Genomic DNA, 23,814 nt, shown 5'->3' with positions numbered 1-23,814 from the left:
ATCCTGGCAGTAATGTTATATGTATTCCGGGTGGATCCTGGCAGTAATGATATATGTATTCCGGGTGTATCCTGGCAGTAATGTTATATGTATTCCGGGTGTATCCTGGCAGTAATGTTATATGTATTCCGGGTGTATCCTGGCAGTAATGTTATATGTATTCCGGGTGTATCCTGGCAGTAATGTTATATGTATTCCGGGTGTATCCTGGCAGTAATGTTATATGTATTCCGAGTGGATCCTGGCAGTAATCCTATATGAATTCCTGGGTAGATCCTGGCAGTGATCCCTGATTTATCCTGGGTGGATCCTGGCTATTCGTTTCCTAAGTGGATGTACAGACTTTCCATCGTGAACACTCACGAATACTCACTGTTTTAATCCGTAGATGTAGGAGACGGCGATGCATTCAGTGAAGGCGATGATGAGGAGCGGGATGTTTGCCGAGAAGGAGTCAAAGAGGGAGAAGACGTAGGGCCCAGTTGTCGTCCCGAAACAGAGCGAGACCACACAGGAGACGAGGCACACGATCCCTGTACGGGAGAGGAAGGCACATGCTACTTAGACATGGAAAATAACATCCTAAAATATGCCTAGCCTAATTACACCGGTCTTGATTCCATGTGTGAGCAATATTCCAGATATATGACGACGGTCTGTAAATAATCGAGTCTGGACCAGACAATCCAGTGATTGACATCATGAGCATCGATCCACGCAATTGGGATACGATGACATGCCTCAAACATGTCAGCAAACCTGACCACCCGATCCCGTTAGTCGCCTCTAACGACAAGCATAGTCGCCTTTTACGGCAAGCGTGGGTTGCTGTAGACCTATTCTACCCCGGATCTTCACAGGGTCAATTCCACTGAAAAATCGGGTTTAATACCCTAATATACGAGTCAGGTTAAATCTCCTCAGTGCATATTTTTTTAAATACCATCCCAGCGTTCTCCGTCGCTGCCAAATAGCCAAATGCGACGTTCATTTCAAGCCATTCATTCGATTACTAATACGGAATAATAAGAATGTGTATTTTTGTTTATGCATGGAGCGATGAATAATTGTGATCTTACCACAAACGATCTCCTTCCTTATGCGTGGGAACAGCATCATGTCGTTGATAGATGTAAGAGCGCCTTCCAGCGTCCCAAACATGGAGTCTAGACCTAAGGTCAGTAGCATAAGGAAGAACAAGACTGCCCAGAGAGGGGCCACGGGGAACTGGTTGATGGCGTCCGTGAAGGCGATAAACGCCAATCCTGTCCCTGAGGCTGACTGCAAGATAAATTCAGGATTATTCTCTTCCGGCCTCAAAAAGGCTCATTACTTGATGACAAAAATACTATTTCAAAAGTGTATGCATTTCCTGTGGTTTAATGTTTGTGACAGCAGCACTGATGGTATTTCCTCCCTCGCCCAGCAGATCCGGCCCGGCTAAGGGGTGTAACTCTGCACATCGAATTGCTTTACTTTAGACCACCTGGCCATCCGTGACTCCAACATAATGTTGTTGATAAAAGCGACAAAGACCTTTCCATATTCATAAGAATCTCTGCTAACATCAGTCACAAACACATGCAAAGGCAAGTCAATTGTTCACCCGAAAAAACACGGGAACCCTTGTTAAAAAAGGGAATTGCATCAGACAAACATTTTGCAACTGATGCGTCAAATTTGGAAATATTCTCCACATATCCACCATAAAATGTTTTTAAAGACATATACGTTGTTAAAAAGCCGTATAAGATAGATGAAAAAACCCGCTATGAGAAGGTTATAAATTAAGAAAATTGGCACATTTGATCAAACTTAATGATTTCACAAAGGGGCTAAAGCTGCTATGAACATATTGAGACATGTTCCCTGGAACTATCATCAGACGTGTGAAGATTGTTGGTATCGATCATTATATTAGACAGCTGAATGGGATGAATCTATTCATAATTGATAGCTTAAATTCTTCGTCTCTCGCCCACTCACTTGGACCAGACAGAGGTACGTTCAGCAGATCACCAGGATGGGTATTTTAGGCTCGAAGTTCCTTGCAAATCCATGATGGGAGCTTACCTCTTCAATGATTTTCTTAAAGTTACATTCTGTGGTATTCTGCGATGACTCCAGGTAAGGACCCATTGCAGAGCTGTGGTTGCCGTGGTCAGCTAAACACTGCTCGTAGGCCATCGTGGCCTTAAAACCTGGAGAGAGTCAGGCAACGTTTATAGTATGACTTAAACAACAATGAAACAAATGACTAAACTATTATGTTTAAGGGTAACATACGAGGGTCGTTCAATAAGTTTTGCAACTTGGCATTTGTGTTGACACAAACAATGTCAACTTGTGGCAGGTGTGACACTAGTCATAACATCAGGTTGACACATGTCATAACAAGTTCCAGACACAACAATAAGTTAGATGTGATGGCTTCATTCACCTAAGGTGTCTCAAAATGAACAACGCGCTGTAATAAAGTTCCTTACATGCTCCGGTTCACAAGTCGAGAACTGCACAGGCAGTGGATTCGAACAGTTAAATCACCCACCCTACAGCCCAGACTTTGCCCCCAGTGACTATTTCCTGTTCCGGCAATTGAAATCTGCCCTACGTGGAAGACGCTTCCAGGATAAGGAGGACATAAAGGCTGCCACAGAGGCATGGTGAGAGGGCCAATCTGCGTAATTCTATAAAAGTGGTATTAAAAGCGTAAAAGACAAATGGAATAAGTGTATTGAGGTGAATAGAGATTATATTGAAAAATATAAGAGCAAAAGATATTCTGCGACTTGCGACTTTTTGAACGCCCTCGTATTCTATAATCCTTGGCACAATAACATATAAACGTCTAAGACCTGCATCACTTCGGGCTTTCCTCCAACATTAAGCTGACATGACGTGGTATAACTAGAATACTGTTCAAAGCTGCATCAAACCCTACTCACTCACTTACTCTCTCTCCCTTCATACTTTTTGTAAACAAGAATCAATTCTTAATGTGAGCGAGAGTAAATCGATATTGGCTGACCTGCCTTTCGGATTTCTCGATCAAAACACAAGACTTAAATACTGGATATAAAAATATATCTATTTTAACCAGATCACGCAATGTAATCTTCTACCTCTCACGTTAAATAAATCATATCACAGCTGCTAAAACTCATCTCAGAGTCACGTTAGAGCTGAAATGCAGTTTCGACAGTCACAGTTTATTAGTGTATTACTGGCTTCACTTGGGTGCGAGAATTTCGGTGACTGTCGTGGGGATATGGGATATATTCAGATACAAGATTTATTTATCCTGATTTAGAGGTTCAAGGCCTGGAGAAGATTCATCCTCTATATATCCAGGCCTGGAACACCAGCACCATCCTTCGGAACCATTCCCGTTGTTCCCGCAATCTCAAATTACCTGCGGGGCGGTCGGGTAGCCTAGTGGTTAAAGCGTTCGCTCGTCACGCCGAAGACCCGGGTTCGAATCCCGACATGGGTACAATGAGTGAAGCCCATTTCTGGTGTCCCCCGCCGTGATATTGCTGGAATAATGCTAAAAGCGGCGTAAAACCAAACTCACTCACTCACTCACTCAAATTACCTGCCCTTGAATTTCACTAACATTTTACCGACCAATTATACGTCGAGATGAGGAAAGAGGAAATGGGTAGGGGAGGACTTGCCACCGCCATTTTAATAGGACATGAAGACATCCGTTCCATCAGAAAGATTTTTTAGGGCTTATTTTGCGTGTATGTAATTTTTTCAATGCTGAATTTCTCGCAAGCTCTATCGTAAATTCATGGGACTTGGCCGCCATGTTTTTGATATTGCCAACCCAACATTGAGGCTGGCTGGTAACTCGCATTCTGATTGGTCCGTTAGACAGAGTAGGTAGCCAATCCAATTGGCTAATGAAATTAAGGGTGGATAATTTGAGATCGCGAGAACCACGGGAATGGATACAGAGGTTAGTGTAGATTTATCGAAATGCAAGCCCTGGATATATAGACGATGAGAGAACATCCAGTTCTACGATCTTGTCCAAAAAATGAATCATGAATACAGTTAACTAGTTTTATGTACGGATCTTTTAACTTTACTATTCGTCGGTGCCATAGTAGAATTGCTTATCTTTTTAACTGTCATTCGAGAAATCTTTAAAGGAGATAGATACTTAAACTTTGCGATAAAATCTAAAAAAACTCCTATAGACTCATTTGTATCAAATCAACCTGAGCGGCCACACATCTGCCAAAAAATCAATCTTGATCTAAATCGGTTATTGTGCGATGTTCCTTCACACATAAACCTCATAAAAAAACCATCGAAAAAATCCGGTTTTTAACCCTGACGCGATCGTATAATGGGATCAGATCCACGATCTAAAAGTGCTGTTCACCGACATTCTCTGATACAACCAGACTTGTTTAACAATAGCGATCTCATGCTAATTGTATCTAACTGGCTCGCCATGTCTGTCAAGATGTTAGGATTCCAGACACCAAGGTGGAACCCGTAACAGACCAAACTAGTTCTTGTAGTCCCTTGTGCAAACGCCATCTACCGGCGGATGTGTGTACGCCACCTAGCGGCTAGAGTGCAAGGGCGTGTAATAAGGTAGCGCTGTCGGTAAATGCGGTGTTGGGGACCATGATCGACTGGTTGCTATTCTCTTGCCCCTAAATTTGTTTGTAAGTCAATCATCTATCAATAACACCAATGTCAGCGTGGGGTTTATGTGTTCGCTCGTCACGCCGACGACCCGGGTTTGATTCCCAACATGGGTACAATGTGTAAAGCCCATGTCAGGAGTGCCAACATATTTCTGGAATAGCGGTGACATCGTCGAAAAGCAATATTCACTCACTGCGGTGTTTCTCGGTCATATTTCACATAAGCATATATTTTGAAAAATGTTTATTCTGAATTAAAAAAAGACCTTTTTTTCAAATTATCTAAATAGGGTGCGGTGATGTCATGTCAGCGGAATGATTTTACCGAGATATTGCAACACGTGTGTGTGTGAGTTCGTGTGTATGTGTGCATGTATTTTGTTTTTGTTTATTGTATGTGTGTGTGCGTGTTTGTGTGTGCGCGATCGTGCGTGTTTTCTAAATGATGGTAAGCGTTTTTTTCAGACTTACAGGGTTACACTAAAGAAGTTAAGATGCCTTCGACCAATGCCAGCATTTCAGTTCCCCTTTCTCCGAAATTCCAAAGAATCCAGGAACAATGGAAAAAAATGACCTTACTTCCAGCTCGACCCAAAGTGCAGTCCAAAATAGCAACAACAATATTTCATTTGAGCATTTAATGTGAAGGTACAAATAGTAATTGCGGGTGATGTCACCAAGAGTCTGCTTGAAGCTAAAAGAATCAATAATTCCTTTGAAAGACGCAATAATGGTGCCCCGAAACAGGGTAATCTAATTTATTTAGGACTAAGTTTAGAGCAAGGCTTAAAATGTGCTCGACTGCGCAAGGTTAGAAAGACACTAATCTGCTTGTTTGGGCAAAGAGAACCAGAATAGACTAGAAATGGGCGAAGGTTAAAGAGGAGGTGTCACGATAACTGTTTGGAACTGGAAAAAAACATTCGATACCATTTGCGATATGTGTGCAGATTAAACCACTCGAAATCGGTTTTTGACCATTTCAAAATTGCTTTCATAACCTTATTAAAAAAGTTATTCAAGAACTCTATGCTTAACTTTGAGAAAACTGTGGGATTCAACCCTGCGAGATGCACGCGGCATGTTAGTTTGATATGGAAGGAAGGTGACCGGTTCGAACCCACGATCTGGGCAAGCCCTAAAAGGGACGTTAGTGTGCAGGGCGATTTGGGGCGCCTTAGATGTCTGGGTAACCAGTGCCGCCTTAAACGAGTGGACGGGTTTTCATGCAGTGTATGAGAACAGTCCCCCCCCCCCCCCCCCCCCCCTCACACACACACACACACACACACACACACACACACACACACACACACACACACACAACCCCCATTCCCCCCCCCCCCCCCCCCCACACACACACACACACCCCCACACACACACACACAACCCCCATTCCCCCGCCCTACACACAGACATCACCACCACTCTACGCCAGCTGCCGTAACAGTCGTTTACGGTGGGGATCGAGCGGTCAAAGTCGCTGCTTTTGATGTCGTACTTTCAGAGTCGTTACTGTACAGGTCGCCGTGATATAGCTGGATCCTTGCTGTGTGCGGCGGTTAAGAACATTCATTCACTCACTAACTATTTTGTCGGGGACCATATATAGCTCAGTGATGCATGTGCTTGTTTGTAGATATTATGGTTATATTCCATTGGTACCATTGGATAAAAAACATTTCATGCGAGCATATGTTCATATGTTTACTAACGTACCTAGCACGGAGAAGACGACGGTGGCGGTGAAGATGGAGGTGAAGAAGTCACAGATGGTAACGAAGAGCGTCTCCTTGAGGAAGTTACTCCTTACAGGGTTGTAAGAGGAGAGCGCGATCAGACAACCAAACGCCAGTCCAAAGGAGTAGAAGATCTGCGTAGCAGCGTCCAGCCACACCTGGGGGTCCTTCAGTCGACTCCACTGTAGAACATGATGTTATGTCCATTATTTAATCGGCAGATTGTGAAATACTGTAAATAGTGAAATTAATGCGACTGCAAAAGAATGCGACCACTGGCCCCTGGCCAAAAATGCGACACCCCCTTCCTTTATTACTTACTTACTTACTTACTTACTTAAATTAGGAATTTAACGTGCGCTTTCCGACATGTGCGTATTTCGCGCACGGGCCCGCCAGGCCACTTAGGGTATGTCCGAAAAGGTGAGGCAACCTAGGTGGGCTTTTTTTAGGGTTGCTTACTTAATTTGGAGAACAAATTTGGAATTTTGAAATATGCCATGCAAAAGGTGGAGAGGGGGACTAAAAAAGTTTTTGTGTTTTTATAGGTTTAGAATTTTAGGGTTTATTGGCAGCTTGTTTGTTGTGCTTTTATTTTTAAATGCGGCCAAGTAGGCCTGTTTTGATAAGATATATGCCTAGTGCTTTAAATGTTTGTAAGTCATTTAGGGGGTATAGTACCGTTGCTAGTGTCATTTGATTGTTGCAATTAAGTGTGGATTGGAGTGTTGTTCTGTGTCGCAGGTAATGTGTGTAGTATAGTATTTCGTGTTCAGGCGTTTCTTTTAAGTTGCAGTTGCAGCACCTTGAAAATTGTAACCACATAAAACCTGACCAAAGTGGCTTCAGGAAGGGACACTCGTGTCTAAATCATATTCTAAGACTGGAAAATGAAAAAAAAAAGCTCAGTTAAACAGACAATACCTAGCCGCAGTATTTCTGGACTTCAGCAAAGCCTTCGACATGGTATGGCATGACGGACTCCTCTCAAAACTAGCACAAAATGGAGTAGAAGGGAACATGGCAAACTTCATAGACAGCTTCCTGCAACACAGGTCGCTATCAGTTAAAATATGGAAAATCGATCTGATTCTATGGCACTGGACAATGGCACGCCACAAGGCAGCATTATAAGCCCAACCCTGTTTAATATCATGATCAATGATCTTTTTGCCCATGTCAACTCTCCTACCCAAACTTCTAAATTCGCTGATGACGGAGCAATATGGGTAAAGCGCAGAGATATTTCACAAATCAGAAAAAAACTACAGTCAGCCCTGGACGGAGTAGATCAATAGTGCAATAAATGGGGATTCACCCTTTCAAGTGAAAAAACTGTTGGAGTTCTATTCAAACTCCGGGGGAAAGATGCTATGATATCCCTTGTCTCTATAAAAGGCAAACCAATCAAATTCGAAAAATGTGCAATATTTCTTCGGGTGATCCTTGATCAACACCTCACTTGGCGCAAACATATAGAATATGTGGAAAACAGATGTCAAAAGGACCTGAACGTATAACGGGCAATTTCAGGCACATCTTGGGGCACATCGAGGGACACTCAGCTGGACCTCTACAAATCTCGTATCAGATAAAAAATTGACTATGGTTGTGAGGCTTTCATTCAGTATCAAATACTGTCTTGAGGCGCCTAGACAATACAATACAAAGCCCTAATGCTGGCCACAGGCGCAGCAACAGGCACCTCACTCCCATTGAAACTAAGAAGAGAGCAGGCAATATTATCGTACAGGGGACGAACATCAAACCCTTTGGTTAAAAAGATGTGGCAAGACAAAAACACTTGAGATGAAGCCCCAGCTCCAGGCCATAAAAAAACAAAAACACAAAAAACGCCCCAAACTAATACAACATATACTTAAAAGCGCCAACAATCTACGTGAACTAGGTAAAGACATAGAAATAGTTTGGATCCCTGCCCACGTTGGAGTGTTTGGCAACGATCACGCAGACAAAGCAGCCAAATCAGCACTGAAATTAGAAGAAGTAAGCATCAACCTACCAATATAAAAAAAACCCCGAAACTAAAAGTCTCACAAAGGAGAAAATCTTCCAAAAGTGGCAAAATAACTATCAGAAATGTGACTGCAAACTAAAACACCTGCTACAAAAGCCACTCAAAAAAGCAAAAATCCATCATAAAACCAAAAACAATTGACAGAGTAAAAACTAAACTACAAATAGGCCACACTAAGTTAAACTCCCACCTACACCAAATTAAAAAAAACACCAAACCGGTAAATGCCCCCACTGCAACTTAAAAGAAACGCCTGAACACGTAATACTATATTGCACACATTACCAGCAACACAGAACAACACTCCAATCCACACTAAATTGCAACAATCAAATGACACTAGCAACGGTACTAAATCCCCTAAATGACTTACAAACATTTAAAGCACTAGACATATATCTCATAAAAACAGGCCTACTTGGCCGCATTTAATGAAAAAAATAAAAGCACAACAAACAAGCTGCCAATAAACCCTAAAATTCGAAACCTATAAAAACACACAAACTCCCTTTAGTCCATCCCCCCCCCCACCCCACCCCCACCCCCCACCCTCCTCCACCTTCTGCATGGCATATTCCAAATTCCAAATTTGTTTTTTCAAATTAGGTAAGCAACCCTAAAAAGCCCCACCTAGGTTGCCTCACCTTTTTGGACATACCCTTTTCGACCAAATACCAAATCGCCTGGCGGGCCCGTGCGCGAAATACGCAGCGTATGCCTAAGTGGGTATTTCTGCTATCCAAAATGTCTTATTGTTGAGATAAATACCATGTTTAATAATGCGAGCAAAGACCATTTTTTCGCATTTAATTCACGCTCGCGTTAATTTACAGATTTACAGTAAACTGCCAGGCAAAAGAAAGCTTACACCCATGTTGGATTGTGGCTAAAATGAAACAAATAAGAAATTTTTATTCGAAAGTGATGTATTTGATACGGGAATCATAGCTATGTTTTGGACTTTAAGTTTTATGTTTCGGCGACTGTTTTCAGCCTTGTAACGTTTTGATAACTTTTTTAACGTTTTGGGGCAATCCAATTTTCAAGTGTATGGTATTACTTTCTTTTGCCCGTCAGTGTAGTTACACGTGATGCAACAGTGGCTCTTATCTCAGACAAAACAAATGAAGTTTACTGGTCTGCAAGAATTATAGCCCAACTGGTGTGTGATCTCTGAATTGGTGTCTCATTTGAAAGTCATATGATTGTCTGCAGACACGCGTAACATCATCCTAGATACGGCGTTCAGTAATGATCCAAGTGGGAGTCTAGCCAAAGCTGGGGGCAGCCGCACTTTAAGCAGGCGTACAAGTACATTTCTGACTCATACCACTGTGTTGTAATATTCTATTTTCAAATAGGAATGTCATTGTTCGTGTTTACTATAGTGTTTGTTTCTGAGAATATTCGCCCCCAATTTCTGCATAATTGCTGAAGCGGTGTTAAATGTGTGTGTGTGTGTGTGTGTGTGTGTGTGTGTGTGTGAGAGAGAGAGAGAGAGAGAGAGAGAGAGAGAGAGAGAGAGAGAGAGAGAGAGAGAGAGAGGGGGAGGCTCTGCGGCCACTGCTACACCCACCACACAACGGAGGCGGTCGCTCTGAGGAGCATGCATTTGAGAACGGGAGAAGTGTAACATGGTTAAGTCTCACCTCTGGCACAAACAGGTGCTCCAGTCCCTTCTCGAAGCCGTGCAGTGTGACTCCCCTGAAGAAGAAGATGATGAGCACGAGATAGGGGAACGTCGCCGTCACGTACACCACCTGGAGGACATAGAACATGGTTGTATACACGAGTTGTGTCCCCTGTCACGTACACCACCTGGAGGACACAAAACATGGTTGTATACACGAGTTGTGTCCCCTGTCACGCACACCACCTGGAGGACATAGAACATGGTTGTATACACGAGTTGTGTCCCCTGTCACGCACACCACCTGGAGGACATAGAACACGGTTTAATACACGAGTTGTGTCCCCTGTCACGTACACCACCTGGAGGACACAAAACATGGTTGTATACACGAGTTGTGTCCCCTGTCACGCACACCACCTGGAGGACATAGAACATGGTTTTATACACGACTTGTGTACCCTGTCACGCACACCACCTGGAGGACATAGAACATGGTTTTATACACGAGTTGTGTCCCCTGTCACGTACACCACCTGGAGGACACAAAACATGGTTGTATACACGAGTTGTGTCCCCTGTCACGCACACCACCTGGAGGACATAGAACATGGTTTTATACACGAGTTGTGTCCCCTGTCACGCACACGACCTGGAGGACATAGAACACGGTTTAATACACGAGTTGTGTCCCCTGTCACGTACATCACAACTTCGAGTAGCGGACAATCACACGGTGGACACGGTGTATACATGACTTTATGTATACTCCCTATAATGTTGTGTACCTTCCCCGAAGCCATTTGTTGTTCCAAAGAGACTCCGAATCTGCATGAATCTGCATTTTCCAAAACTGACGGAGCAGAGAGGATACAGACTGATATGGGTGTGTCCGAGCTGGACGAACGTATCCCATCTGCCCCCTGCACGATCTCCACTACAACTATCCCATCAAGCTCCCGTACGATCAGGGCCACGTTCAGCAAAGCCATCTTAGCTCCATTGCCGTTTCGTTTGTTTGTTGTTTAACGCCCTACTCACTCATGAGCATCGATACCACGTAATTGAGATACGATGACATGCATCAATCAAGTCAGCGAGCCTGACCATCCGATCCCGTTAGTCGCGACTTACGACAAGCATGGGTTGCTGAAAACCTTTTCTAACCCGGATCGTCACTGGTCTATTGTCGTAAGTCCGATCGACTTAGCGCTAAGATCTCTTTGTGGAACGCGCCTCTGGACTGTACTAAAAGTAACCCAACAAAGTCCGCCATTACTACCATCCACAATATCTCGCCACATGCTTTCAAGTCATTTCTGAAAATGCCCGTGGCACTCCTTAATTAGGGACATGGAGATTTACAACGTCGAAAGCATATACAAGCACCATCAATCTGATCAGTGTAACCACATTGTCCAGGCTGATGTTCCCACAATCAGCAAATAATTCCTCTTTGGCAAATTTTTCCTCTTCAAGACACTATTAAGGTGGCTGAGTTGATTGAATACTCACTACTCTCAACTTGTAATGGGGATGCAATCATAGGAAGAACCATTCTGGAAGTGGTGGTGGTGGGGGGTGCAGTGACGTGGTATGTGCTTCGAATTGTCAGCCACATGCACGACAATGGAGGAATGGGAGGTCGAAGGAGTCGTCGAAGGCAGTGGGGGATGGTGGGGGAGGAGGTAGAGGGAGGGGAAGAGAAGATGGCGATCTGCGCTCTTGAGGTAGAGAAATTAGTAGTCACATGGGCGAGGAAGAAAAATGTAAAAACGTTGTACAGGAAACGCTGAACGCTTAAATAAATTCCATTACCTAACATGTCAGCGTTACTGCACTATGAAACCCGTTTAGATCAATGATTTTCCTTCAGTTTGGCAACATTCGTTTGGAAGTCTGCAGATCTTCTTTTCTGAATAAAGAACTAGCGTTTGTGGGATGTACGTATGATCAGGAAAACTTGCATGTTCCGCCATACTGAACACAGTCAGCGTTAACTACCTGAATTCAACTTTAATAATATCACGACGAAGCAAATACTCTTAGAAACGGAATCCAGAATGATAAAGAACAAGTTACTTTTTTAATGCACCTGGTTTGTTTGTTAGGAAATGAAGGCCAAATTCTATGAATATACAAAAGAGATGAAAAGGATAAACTGAACTCTTCGTCGAACTATTCACAATTTATGTTGTTATATCAATATCTTCTTACAGGTGGGGTAGACTAGTGGTTAAAGTGTTCGTCACACCGAAGATCCGCGTTCGATTCCCCACATTTCTAAGACCAATTTCTTGGGTCCCTCGCCCTGAATTTGCTGAAATATTGATAAAAGCGGTGTAAAACCAAACTCACCCACTCTACTCAAAACAAAGAAGTTGTTATCACTAAGAACGTAACGACACTTTCACAGTGACTAAGTTGGTTGGAGTCACTTTACATATTAGTGTTTCAGCTGTATGTAGGCTGAACGAGCTAGATAAGCCCCGTGATGCAGGGCGTTCACGTTCACCACGCTTGTGAAACTCACGCACAGGGGGTTGATGCTGCAAACAACAATGGCGATAATCTTGTCGAAACTGGTTTTCGAACCAGAGCCCCGTTCCACAAAGCGATCTTAGTGCTAAGTCTATGTTAAAGTATGGGAGTTAAATCGTCTTAGTGCTAAAATCGCTTTGTTGAACGGAGCCCAGGAAGAGACGCGCTTGTCGGGAAAGGGACACAACTCTACCCACAGTTTAACACTTTTCATTTCAAGGCTACTCGTGTCTTTTTTAATGAATTTTGACATCATATAATTCATAAATGTGCTGGAGCATGCTTATTATTCAAATCATTTCTTACTTCTCTGGTGATCTCTAAGTCCAGATGAGCTACACACGTGTGGGTGTTCCTATACAAAATCCCCGGCTTCCATTAAACTCGAGAATATGTCAGTATTTCATTAGATTTATAGGACCGAGATATAAATATACGTCGACATGGGTATTTGGGGAGGAGATGCTATCAGAGGCAGACACAGAGCTTCACTTTGCCAGATTAGATGGCGGCCTGCTCAGAAGGTGCTGAAGAATCGATGAAGTCTTGTCCAGATGAATGCCAGCGTCCGTTGCCGACGTGATGCTCGTGAATGGTTCAAGTCCGGGAGAGTGTCAGGTAGATGTAGTCTCCGAGGCATCCCCGACACCCTATCATGGAGTAAACTACTGTTGGACATCATCGTCTCTAAGCACGCAGACAATTAGGCCACTGGTGTTGTTCTAGAGACACCGGTGCTTGGCTTCCTGGGAGTGGGCGCTGTTTTAAAATCGAACAGGTATTCCCCATACATCAACCAGCCCATCGTTATTGTTTTGTGTGCTGGAAGCTAATCATTAATTCAGTGTCATCGTCAGGTTCAAGAGAGTAGGTTGTTATGTTGGCGGTGATTTACGCCGGGGTAATGGAGATGACCCTGTTTAAACCGAGGCAGGCAAGTGTGGGAGAGGGTGAGGATGGGAGTTGTCAGACATGGTCATGAGAAAACAGGCTTGTACTGAATAATATTCGTTCGTACACTTGTACCCTCAGGGATGAGTCGTCTAGAATAAACACGCTATATTACGGCAGTATGTGGACAGAGATATATAATAGACCAGCACCTGTACTGAAGGTCGACTCTGTTTAGTGAGTGAGTTGGTTTTAACGACGCTTTGAAAAGTATTTCAATGATAAACACACGAGCAGGGTAATGGTGCTGACAAACCAAGGATCATAATCTGGGATTCGAACCAACTATAACGAATTTTCGTACAACTAAGGGACGCAACTCTGCACAGCGAATTGTTGCTGACAAAGCGAGGATCATAATCAGACAAATCTGGGGTTCGAACCTGAAACCAGTGGATCGTGTGACTATAAAGGGACGCAACTCCGTACAGCGAATTGTTGCTGAGAAAGCGAGGATCATAATCAGACGAATCTGGGGTTCGTACCTGAAACCAGCCTATAATAAACAATACATAGAAAGTGAGTGAGTATGGTTTTACGCCGTTTTTAGCAATATTCCAGCAACATCACGGCGGGGGACACCAGAAAGGGTCTTCACACATTGTACCGATGTCGGAAATCGAACCCGGGTCTTCGGCGTGACGAGCGAACGCTTTAACCACTAGGCTACCCGACCGCCCCTGATACATAGAGAAGTTAAGGAAAACAACATAACGGCAATTAAATATAAGAATGGGTTTACAACTCACCTTTCCGGAGGACTTGATCCCCTTAATGATGCAGCAGTAGACAATGATCCACGCCGCCACGAGGCCGACACACATCTTCCAGTTGAGGTGGGGTGGGGACTCCACGGTGGGGGCAGTGTTCAGCGTCTCGCGGTACCAGAAGTACGTGGTGGGGCTGCTTTTCTTATGAGAGAGGGAAAGAGATAACATCAGACTCATGGGACAGATTGTGAATGAAGACAAGAATTAGTGGTACAAACTTAGAGAACGCGTATGAATTAGCCCATATACCAGCCTTCCAGTAGCATTCGGGTTACCAATTACCTTTTGTTTGTTTGTTTGTTGTTTAACGCCGCACTCAGCAATATTCCAGCTATATGACAGCCGTCTGTAAATAATCGAGTCTGGACCAGACAATCCAGTGATTGACATCATGAGCATCGATCCAAGCAATTGAGATCGATGACATGCTTCAACCAAGTCAGCGAGCCTGACCACCCGATCCCGTTAGTCGCCTCTTACGACAAGCATAGTCGCCTTTTATGGAAAGCATTGGTTACTGAAGACATATTCTACCCCGGATCTTCACAGGCAACCAGTTACCTACTTTATACGATAGAGCAATGGATATTGTATCATATGCTGTAATCAATAATTATATTACCGTAATCAATGAACCGCCAGATGAAATATAATAAAACCTCCAAGCACAGAGCATGAATTTTGTTTTTGTTTTATGGTTAATAGCAATTATGTAAATTATAAATACTATATTCTATGTGACAAATCATGAGATATGGCACCCTATGGGTGAAGAATAACAATTTGACTTTTCATTATATTTGAAAACTACAGCATCTTCGGATCACATAAATACAATTCACAAGCTTCAATTCATATTTATTACAGAAATACATGACATCACACATGGTTATCTTCACTGAAGTAAGTTGACGTCAAACGTCTTATGACGTCATAGCTGAATTGTATTCTAGCACCTATAAGGTCCCCATTCGTCACCACTCGCCCCTTTCCGTAACCTGTAAGAAGACTCGCCCCCTATCGATGAATGTTATGTGCGAAAATACGACAAACCACTCAGAATGCGCGTATGATTTCAAGTTCTTCGTCAAAGAATCCCTCAGAAATAATTTTTGATTTTACATATGTCTTGCATCTAAAAAAATACCCAAGACACAGTTTAATGTGTTCAATCATACTGTATAATTCTGCATGTCCAGATGTGCTTTAAATTGCATCTGAAATATATATAATATATGGGGAAATAAATGTGAACCATTACGCAACGAGTTGACAATTGTTTTAGGTATGCCCGTTTGCGCTAAGACCGAACCCGGTCGCAAAAATGGCCACGAGAGGGGCACGAGTCGCTATTCGGCTTGTCCCGGAATAACACGAGTTGGTCACGAATGATAAGGTCCCCTTTCTCCTGGTTGGTCACATATATAGGTAGGACGTGTAGGGGGGTAAGAAGTGTGTCTCACCTGATTGTGGTAGGAAGCTTATAGGGACAAGAATGTTGTCTTACCTCACATTCCGGATCCAGAATAACTGTGCTGTTACCCTCCACCCGATGGGGGCATGAGGCCCAGGGGAGAGGACTCTGAAAGCTCTGGCCGAGGTAGATGAGGCACCATGCCATGATGGTGTTGTAGTAGAGGGCTACGTTGAAGGACACCACTGCAGAGGCGATGCCAAGGCCCCCCAGGTAGGGGGATACCTGGCTCCATGCTCCAACGGCTCCTTTCCTCAGACGCTGACCGATCGCAAGTTCCAGGAAGAAGAGTGGTATACCCTCTATGGCCAGCATAATGGCGTATGGCACCAGAAACGCCCCTGTGAAGAATGACATGGTTTGAGTGCAATGATGAACATTGCTCCTTTGAACTGCATCATAAATGTGTTTTTTGTTTTTTTGTTTTTTTAACGCCGCACTTAGCAATATTGCAGCTGTATGATGTGGGCCTCAGAACGGATATCGGGGAACTTTTATTAAACCGTCTTGATATAATAATATTTGACCTCGGAAGAAACTCGGGTGATATTCTTTAATTTTAATTCATTCCTTGTGAGTGAGTGAGTATGGTTTTATATTCCAATATTCCAGCTATATCACGGCGGGGGACACCAGAAATGGGCTTCTCACATTGTTCCCATGTCGGGAATCGAACCCGGGTCTTCGGCGTGACGAGCGAACGCTTTAACCACTAGGCTACCCGACCGCCCCTCATTCCTTGAGATTTCGCTGCAATATTTATGTTTGTGTTTTGTTTGTTTGTTGTTTAACGCTGCAATATTTCAGTTATATGATGGCGGCCTGTAAATAATCGAGTCTACACCAGACCAACGTTTGGTTGATATCATGAGCAACGATTCACGCCGTCGGTGTACGATGACACTCAATCAACCAAGCTACCGAGCCACATCACGCGACCCATCAACTCGCTTCGTACGAAAATCCTAGTTTGCTGTGACCAGGGCCCTCCTGCACAAAGCGTTCTTAGCGCTAAGACTATCGTAAGCCTATGTTAAAGTATGGGAGTTACGATCATCTTAGCGCTAAGATCGCTTTGTGCAAGTGGGCCCAGGTCTAATCCTGGTACCATATAAATTCCTATATAATTGAACGTGATCCTTTTCTGAAACAACTTTGCAGACTTGTTTCACCGCAACACATACCAACTTTGATGCAGATACATGTTTTTAAAAAAAATTAAAAAGGCGTGCATCGTATAGTTGGTACATATATGGCGATGCGGTATAACAATTTATCGTGCACTACAACCCTACGACACCTGTAGGGTTAATCTTGTTTCCGTTTTACCTTCCTCATCGCCCGAACCTTGAACCGCCATCCAATCAATTTGTATTTAACGCGAGAGCACATGAAACTTAAAATAGACAATGTTGACCTTATATATAATTTCTTTTCAAAAGGGATGTTGCCTCTGTTCATAATTCTCACTGGTATCAACTGTATTAAATCGACAAGTTTTACATTAGTTTTCAATCTAACTAAGCTCCAACAGCGTCTTACCAGGGGACTCTATTATGTTATTGGTAAACGTGATGGGAGCATTATAAGGTGTATTGATTGGCTAAGTTGTCTGACAAGAGTAACCACCATCTTTATCTTCATCAACGTCGAAGTTTAAACACGTAAACGAAAGGATCACTTTACAGTCAATGAATCCTTCCTCGGTTGTCTCCCTTCGAAGAATTCTCCTCCATCAACATTCGATCTAATAAAGCCGACAAGCTGTTTGATATCTTGATTAGCCGGGATCCGGGTTAATCGATGAGTGCAGAGCAAATACAACACATGCACATTTCACTTCATCATCTTGCTAGACGCAGTTGCTGCTGAGGGCGTACCTACTCGCCTAACAAACGCTTGGCACGAATAAGATGGCGTCGATGGGACGGCCCACGTGACGAAGCTCTGTATGAGGTGGTCGGGTACAACTGTTGACGTTCACGTTGCGTGATGTCGATGTGGGAATCTCTGGCTTAATCATGATCATTTCCCGCCCACAACTGAACATGTCGTGCGACAGAAATAACATTGAATGACAGCCACGGATCGCTCAGTACACATATATTGTCCCGAGGTAACTATCTATGAAAAGCTTTGCGTTTAATGAGGTCGTATTATCCTTGTCGTGACATGGACTTTTTATGTGATGTATTGAGGAGATAATATAAAATTATTATGATTCATCTTTATTGAATATTAACGGACATGGCACAGTCGTCTGAGGCGCCGCAATTCGCTTTGCAGAGTTGCGTCCCTTGGGCACGCCAGAAACCTCTATTTGAGGGTTTGAATCTCGCTTCGCCCCTTTATAATTGCACCATGCCCTATATAGATGTATATGTATATTTTGGACAAGGCACTGGTTGGTGCAAGTCAAAATATAGTCTGTGTTCTGTTTCATGTTTCTAGGTTTGTCAGCACCATGCCCATGCTCGTGGGATTTACCAAAGTGGTAAACTTCTTAGACCTGCATCACCTCGGTCTTTTCTCCCACATGAAGCTGACACGCCGTGATGTAACTGGAATACTGTTCAAAGCGGTTAAACCCAACTCACTCACTCATCTTTATTGGAAGGTGATGGACTCCTTTTAGAAATAATATAGGGTGGTATTGATGTTCCTTTTTACCCTTATCCGAAGTTGGCAGAGTGAGCTTCAACATACAATTACAGTAAAGTACGGTTATAACGAACTCAAAGGGACTACTAATTTTAGTTCGTTTTAACCGTAGTTCGTTATAAGCATATATACAGCATAACTACAGCAAATAGTCGGGACCAAAAAAGAAGTTCGTTATATCCGTCAGTTCGTTATAAGCGTGTTCGTTATAACCGTAGTTTACTGTATATAAAAGGGAGTAAGTTCAATCGCCATACAGCTAGAATATGGAGTGAGGCAAACGATCAACCGATGGCATATTTGACTGACTGAGGCCTAGGCCTTGTGATGTGTATGTGTGCGCGCGCGGAAATTGAACAATATATTTTTTGGGTAAAATTTTCCACTTTCGTAATGGAAAAGATGTACATAATTAAATTTGAGTTAACTGACAAATACAGTGGCTTTTAAAATCATTAAATTTTAAATCCTGTGTTTTTCATTTAATTTTGGTCTGATTCTCCTCAGATACCGATGCATTCAGAAAACTTCCAATCCAGTATTCAGTTATCTTGAGGAACGACCGTACACCAGGGACGTGAGTTTAGGGCAATGCTACATCTCAGAGATAATTAGATATTTATGTGTTTGTTGGGAGCTATCGATCTTAATTGACGATAACACTGTTTAAGGTTAACCTCCAAGTGACCTCTAACCCTGCGTCAGTCCCTGCAGGAAGGGCAGCCCAGGGGAACAGATGAACCAGTTTTAATTAACGGAAATACAAGTGAGTGCATATTGTTTTACACCGTTTTTATGAATATTCTAGCAATATCACGACGGGAAACACCAGTAAATAGCTTCAAAGACTGTACCCATGTGGGGAATCAATCCCGAGCTTTCGGCGTGACGAGAGAACGCTTTAACCACTAGGCTACTCTACCGTCCAACAGGAATAGAAGCGTGAAATAGTCATCAAATCATATCAATATTAACTATACCTGCATTTAACGGTACATTTGCATATGATGTTGTGTTAGCTCATGATACATTGTGGAGTTTTCGCTATCATGGAGGCTCATGTACTCTCCTTTTCGGAAGGAACGCTTCGATAAAATGACAATAACGACTGTATTATTTGTTATCCTTCGATAAATGGAACTGAAATCCAGTAAATGTCTTAATTGACCAGCGTATTCCATGATGGCAGGAGTGAGATGATGATTGTTGTTCTCAGTATTACCCCAGCTATGTCAAGATGTCCTTAAAATACGTCCGGACCAGATGAACCTGTGGTTGATAACATGAGCAACGACCCCGCCCGTCAAGGCAAGGCAAGACACCCAGTCAGACAGGTCAGACAGCGTAACCAGTCAAGCCTCTAAAGTCCACTGTCGCGTCCCTTAGGCGTGTCGCAAACTTATGATCATGGGTTCGAATCCCAGATTGGTCGAGGACCTGGTTGGTTGTCAGCTTCATACCCGTGCTCGTAGGATTCCTTAAGTTATACTCATATGCATCACATGCATCACCTCGGGCTTTCATACCACAACAAGCGTGATATACAGTAAACTACGGTTATAACGAACACGCTTACAACGAACTGACGGATAAAACGAACTTATTTTTTTGGACCAGACAATTATTGTTACAAGGAATAAGCGGGATGATAGCCGCATCGATATTCCTCTGAATTGAAGTAAAATTGCAGAAATTCTGCAACATTTTTCGATCGGTAAGGGGGCACGGGTGGCCCAGTCGTCTAAGGGCACGCCAGAAACCTATGACTGTGGTTCGAATCCCGGTTCGTCCCGACTATGTTTCGAGGTTTGTCGTACCGAGGTTTGGACCACCGAAGTGGTAAACGTCTGAAACCTGCATGACACGGGCTTTCCTCCCACATTAAGATGACACGCCCTGATATAACTGGAATACTGTTCAAAGGAGTGTTAAACCAAACTCACTCACTCACTCATAAATTGACTCCAACAATAAGCGAGGGATATTGGACGCCTGTTCTACACAGAAATCCCCTGCAAAAAGAACTGCAAATATGACAGAAATAACAATGCTTTATGTAATGCTGAGAGTATATAAATGAACCCAAATCTTGCAACAAACCTTGTACCGATTGCAAACTGGTTTCATTGGAAAATAAGTAAAAAAGCGAACCATTAAAAGATTAATATTTCCAATTGTTCCAAAGGAAAATCAATGGGATACTGAGGGTTGTTTACACTCAAAGAGGTCAAAGGTGAAATATGAGTAAAAACAGATGCATAAAATAATTTTTTCAGTGATTGACTATGTGTTGAATGTCAACATCAGCATTTCCTTTCATCACAGTCAAAAGTATAATCGGTTATGTCTGTAATTACGATACTTTCTATGGCATATTCAGATATGCTACACGTTATACGTAACCCCACGTTTCTCATCATATTTGCACCAATCTCCTCTAGGCCCCCTATAAATAGGAGCTTCCAACGCTAATTTGTCTTCTATATCGCCAACAACTCCAACAACGACTGACATTTACGACAATGAACAGGAAGCAGCGAATCGATCAATGGTAAACATCCTGTATGGTAGATATCACACCTATAGTCGAGGACATCCTTGCGTTAATGTTGACTTAAATCCGCGGGACAAAGAAGGTAGGATCGAACGGAACGAGCACACAAGAAATCCAAGTGACATGATTGATAGGATGCTCGCTTTCCCATTAACGCATGACTCGCAAACTATAAATGCTGTATGTTTTGTTGATTTTGTGACATTTATTAATTCATGTCTGTGGCCAACGCAGGTTTGTTTCATTCTCATTCTATGCAACTTGTCGTCAGTCAGATGGTACATGTGAGCACAGTTGTAAATGAATAGTGTTTGAATATTCGTAATCTGCGAGAAGACTCGTCAGGACGGGCGATGGCGCAGTCCACTGAACTAATACAAACCCTGAAACCACCGACTGTAGACATGTAAAAGGCGACTAACGGGATCGGGTGGTCAGGCTCGCTTTCTTGGTTGATGCATGTCATCGATCCCCATTGCGTGGATCGATGCTCATGATGTCAATCACTGGATTGACTGGTCCAGACTCGATTATTTACATATAGCTGGAATATTGCATGAGTGCGGCGTTAAACAACAAACCAAACAAAACATGGTTGTACGGAAGCTCATTAGAGCCTTCATTTTTTATCTTGAAAATTCGAAGTACTTAGTTGAAAATTTAAGATAATAATAACAAAATTATCTTATACTATCTTTAAGTTTATTTAGCTGAAAATTCAAGATACTAACTTGAAAATTCAATATAAACTGAAATCAGTTAATGAACTTCCAAGGCTCCACGTTCTTCTTTGAGCTGACACAGTTGCCAGATTAGAACTTAAATTTTCAATATAAGAAGTTAATTTTTCATGAAAGCTTCTTGAATTTTCAAGATAATTTTGTGTGTGGCCCTCATGGATTTCCGTATGGTTACACTGTGGCCAGATACACGGTAAATATTCTGTTGAGAGGTATCTAACTGCGACACCGATGCTAGCTGTGTACAACAACTCTGTTATTATCTAACATCCACTGGTTGGCAATACAAATATGGCTTCGATTTGGGCCATTATGACGTTCTACTTAAGTCCGATGCCCATTTTCAGAAGCCCTGTCGGAGGGTAAATTAAGGAATATCTTTGAACTTGTTATACCCTATATTCCAAACCATTACACCAAATATTTCCCTTGACAATGCCTTGTCAACACTTGTGTTATGAACCTGTTAATACAAAAGGGTCAGGTTTCTGTTTCGGACACTGTTAATATTTTAAGATACAGAGGTCGCAGCCAAAAGCTTTGTTTGTTGTTTAATGCCGCCCCAGCAATCTTCCAGCAATGTGAGGGTCTGTAATTAATCGAGTCTGGACCAGACAATCCAGTGATTGACATCATGAGCATCGATCTACGCAATTGGAATACGATGACATGCATCAACAATGTCAGCGAGCCTGATCCCGTCTCTTGAAGTTGTCTCCTTCAGTTCCTACTCATTGGCAAACTGGCATTTTCACACTGAAACTAATCATGAAAGAAATTCAATGTGCAGTTCAATGCCACGGAAGGCAATCCACAGCTGTCAAAATGCGATGTCGCTTACCGGGGAAGACTCCAACTTTCCATTCAAACGTTGAGATTGGAAAATATTGCCAAAGGAAATTATTGCGCCTGTTGAAAAATAATGAAAAAAACTCACAAATAGTTTTAAAAACGTGTTTGAATGATATCGATTCCAAGATGTCGCCTTCAGTTGGACGAAACAGTGATAGTTGAAAGAGAGAATGAGAGAGAGTGTGTGTGCGTGCGTGCGTGCGTGCGTGCGTGCGTGCGTGCGCCAACTAACGCCGGTTTTATAGTGCTAGCCCACTGAGATACCATACCGCACTTTAACACGTATACCCAGGTCCGACAGGGCATACGGACTCCTCGTTTTATTCCCTGTATGTCACATGACACAAATCTCAAAAGCACGTGTCAGAATTCAGTCGACAAAGGCAGAATAACAATACTCGGCAATAATGATTTTCTTGAGATCGGAGAGAAGGATATTCATTTGGTAGCGTGAAAACAAAGCTTCTCTGCTCTAGTCGTCTTTGTGAGTCTTCAAAAGTAAGACGAAAAGTAGCCTCTAATAACATGATTGAAGGCAATGAAATCAACGGGTGAGCCTCACATGGAAGGAATTGGGTAACAGTAAATCTTTTGTTTTCGACATCACATGTTATAGTGGTGTGGCCACAAACAACTGAGTCAATTAAGCTGATTGTTTCGCTGTTACAAGTCAGTTGAAAAGAGGAGGTGAGGTGAAATGGATTTTAACGTCGCGTCCAAGATTATTGCACTTATATAGCGACGTTCATGTACGTGTGTGTGTTTGTGTGGATGCTTGTACTAGTCCGGACTGATACCGATTTATAATGCTAGGGCACTGAGATACCATGCCGCAGTTTAACATGAATACCCCACTCAGACACAGTATACTGACTCCGAGCCGACCAGTCCTTGTTTTAGCCCCTTAATGCCGAGCGCCAGACAGGGTAACAACAAGTACCATATTTTAACGTCTTTTGGTATGACGCGGCCGGGGATCGAACCCCAGACCTTCCGCTCTCCGGGCGGACGCTCTACCACTAGACCACGGAGGCGGTCGTTGAATAGAGGAACGTGTAGTGATCAAGTACCCGTGGATACTTGTTTGGACTTGACTGGACCTTATCAATCAATCCTCTATAGAGAGACATTCCACTTATCTATAACTACCATATTGTAATAGCATATAAATGGGTGGATGGATTCTAGGTACCA

General features: G+C 42.9%; 1 protein-coding gene across 1 annotated transcript in view; it reads right to left on the bottom strand.

Moving 5' to 3' along the window:
- LOC124140864 (sodium- and chloride-dependent transporter XTRP3-like) overlaps positions 1-23,814 on the bottom strand; it is a 63,497-nt gene that overhangs the window by 15,869 nt on the left and 23,814 nt on the right. Inside the window, exons 3-9 of the mRNA XM_048397620.1 lie at positions 15,847-16,154; positions 14,319-14,480; positions 10,097-10,207; positions 6,390-6,591; positions 2,074-2,201; positions 1,080-1,281; positions 374-533 (exon numbers count right to left, since the gene is read on the bottom strand). Of these exons, the coding sequence (XP_048253577.1) occupies positions 374-533; positions 1,080-1,281; positions 2,074-2,201; positions 6,390-6,591; positions 10,097-10,207; positions 14,319-14,480; positions 15,847-16,154 (1,273 nt within the window). The remainder of the gene's footprint in view (positions 1-373; positions 534-1,079; positions 1,282-2,073; positions 2,202-6,389; positions 6,592-10,096; positions 10,208-14,318; positions 14,481-15,846; positions 16,155-23,814) is intronic.

The sequence above is a fragment of the Haliotis rufescens genome, unplaced genomic scaffold (assembly GCF_023055435.1).
Source record: "Haliotis rufescens isolate VD_foot unplaced genomic scaffold, xgHalRufe1.0.p SCAF_17, whole genome shotgun sequence".
NCBI lineage: Eukaryota > Metazoa > Mollusca > Gastropoda > Lepetellida > Haliotidae > Haliotis > Haliotis rufescens.
Note: the sequence above shows the minus strand (reverse complement) of the source record. Positions and strands in the feature narration are given on the sequence as shown.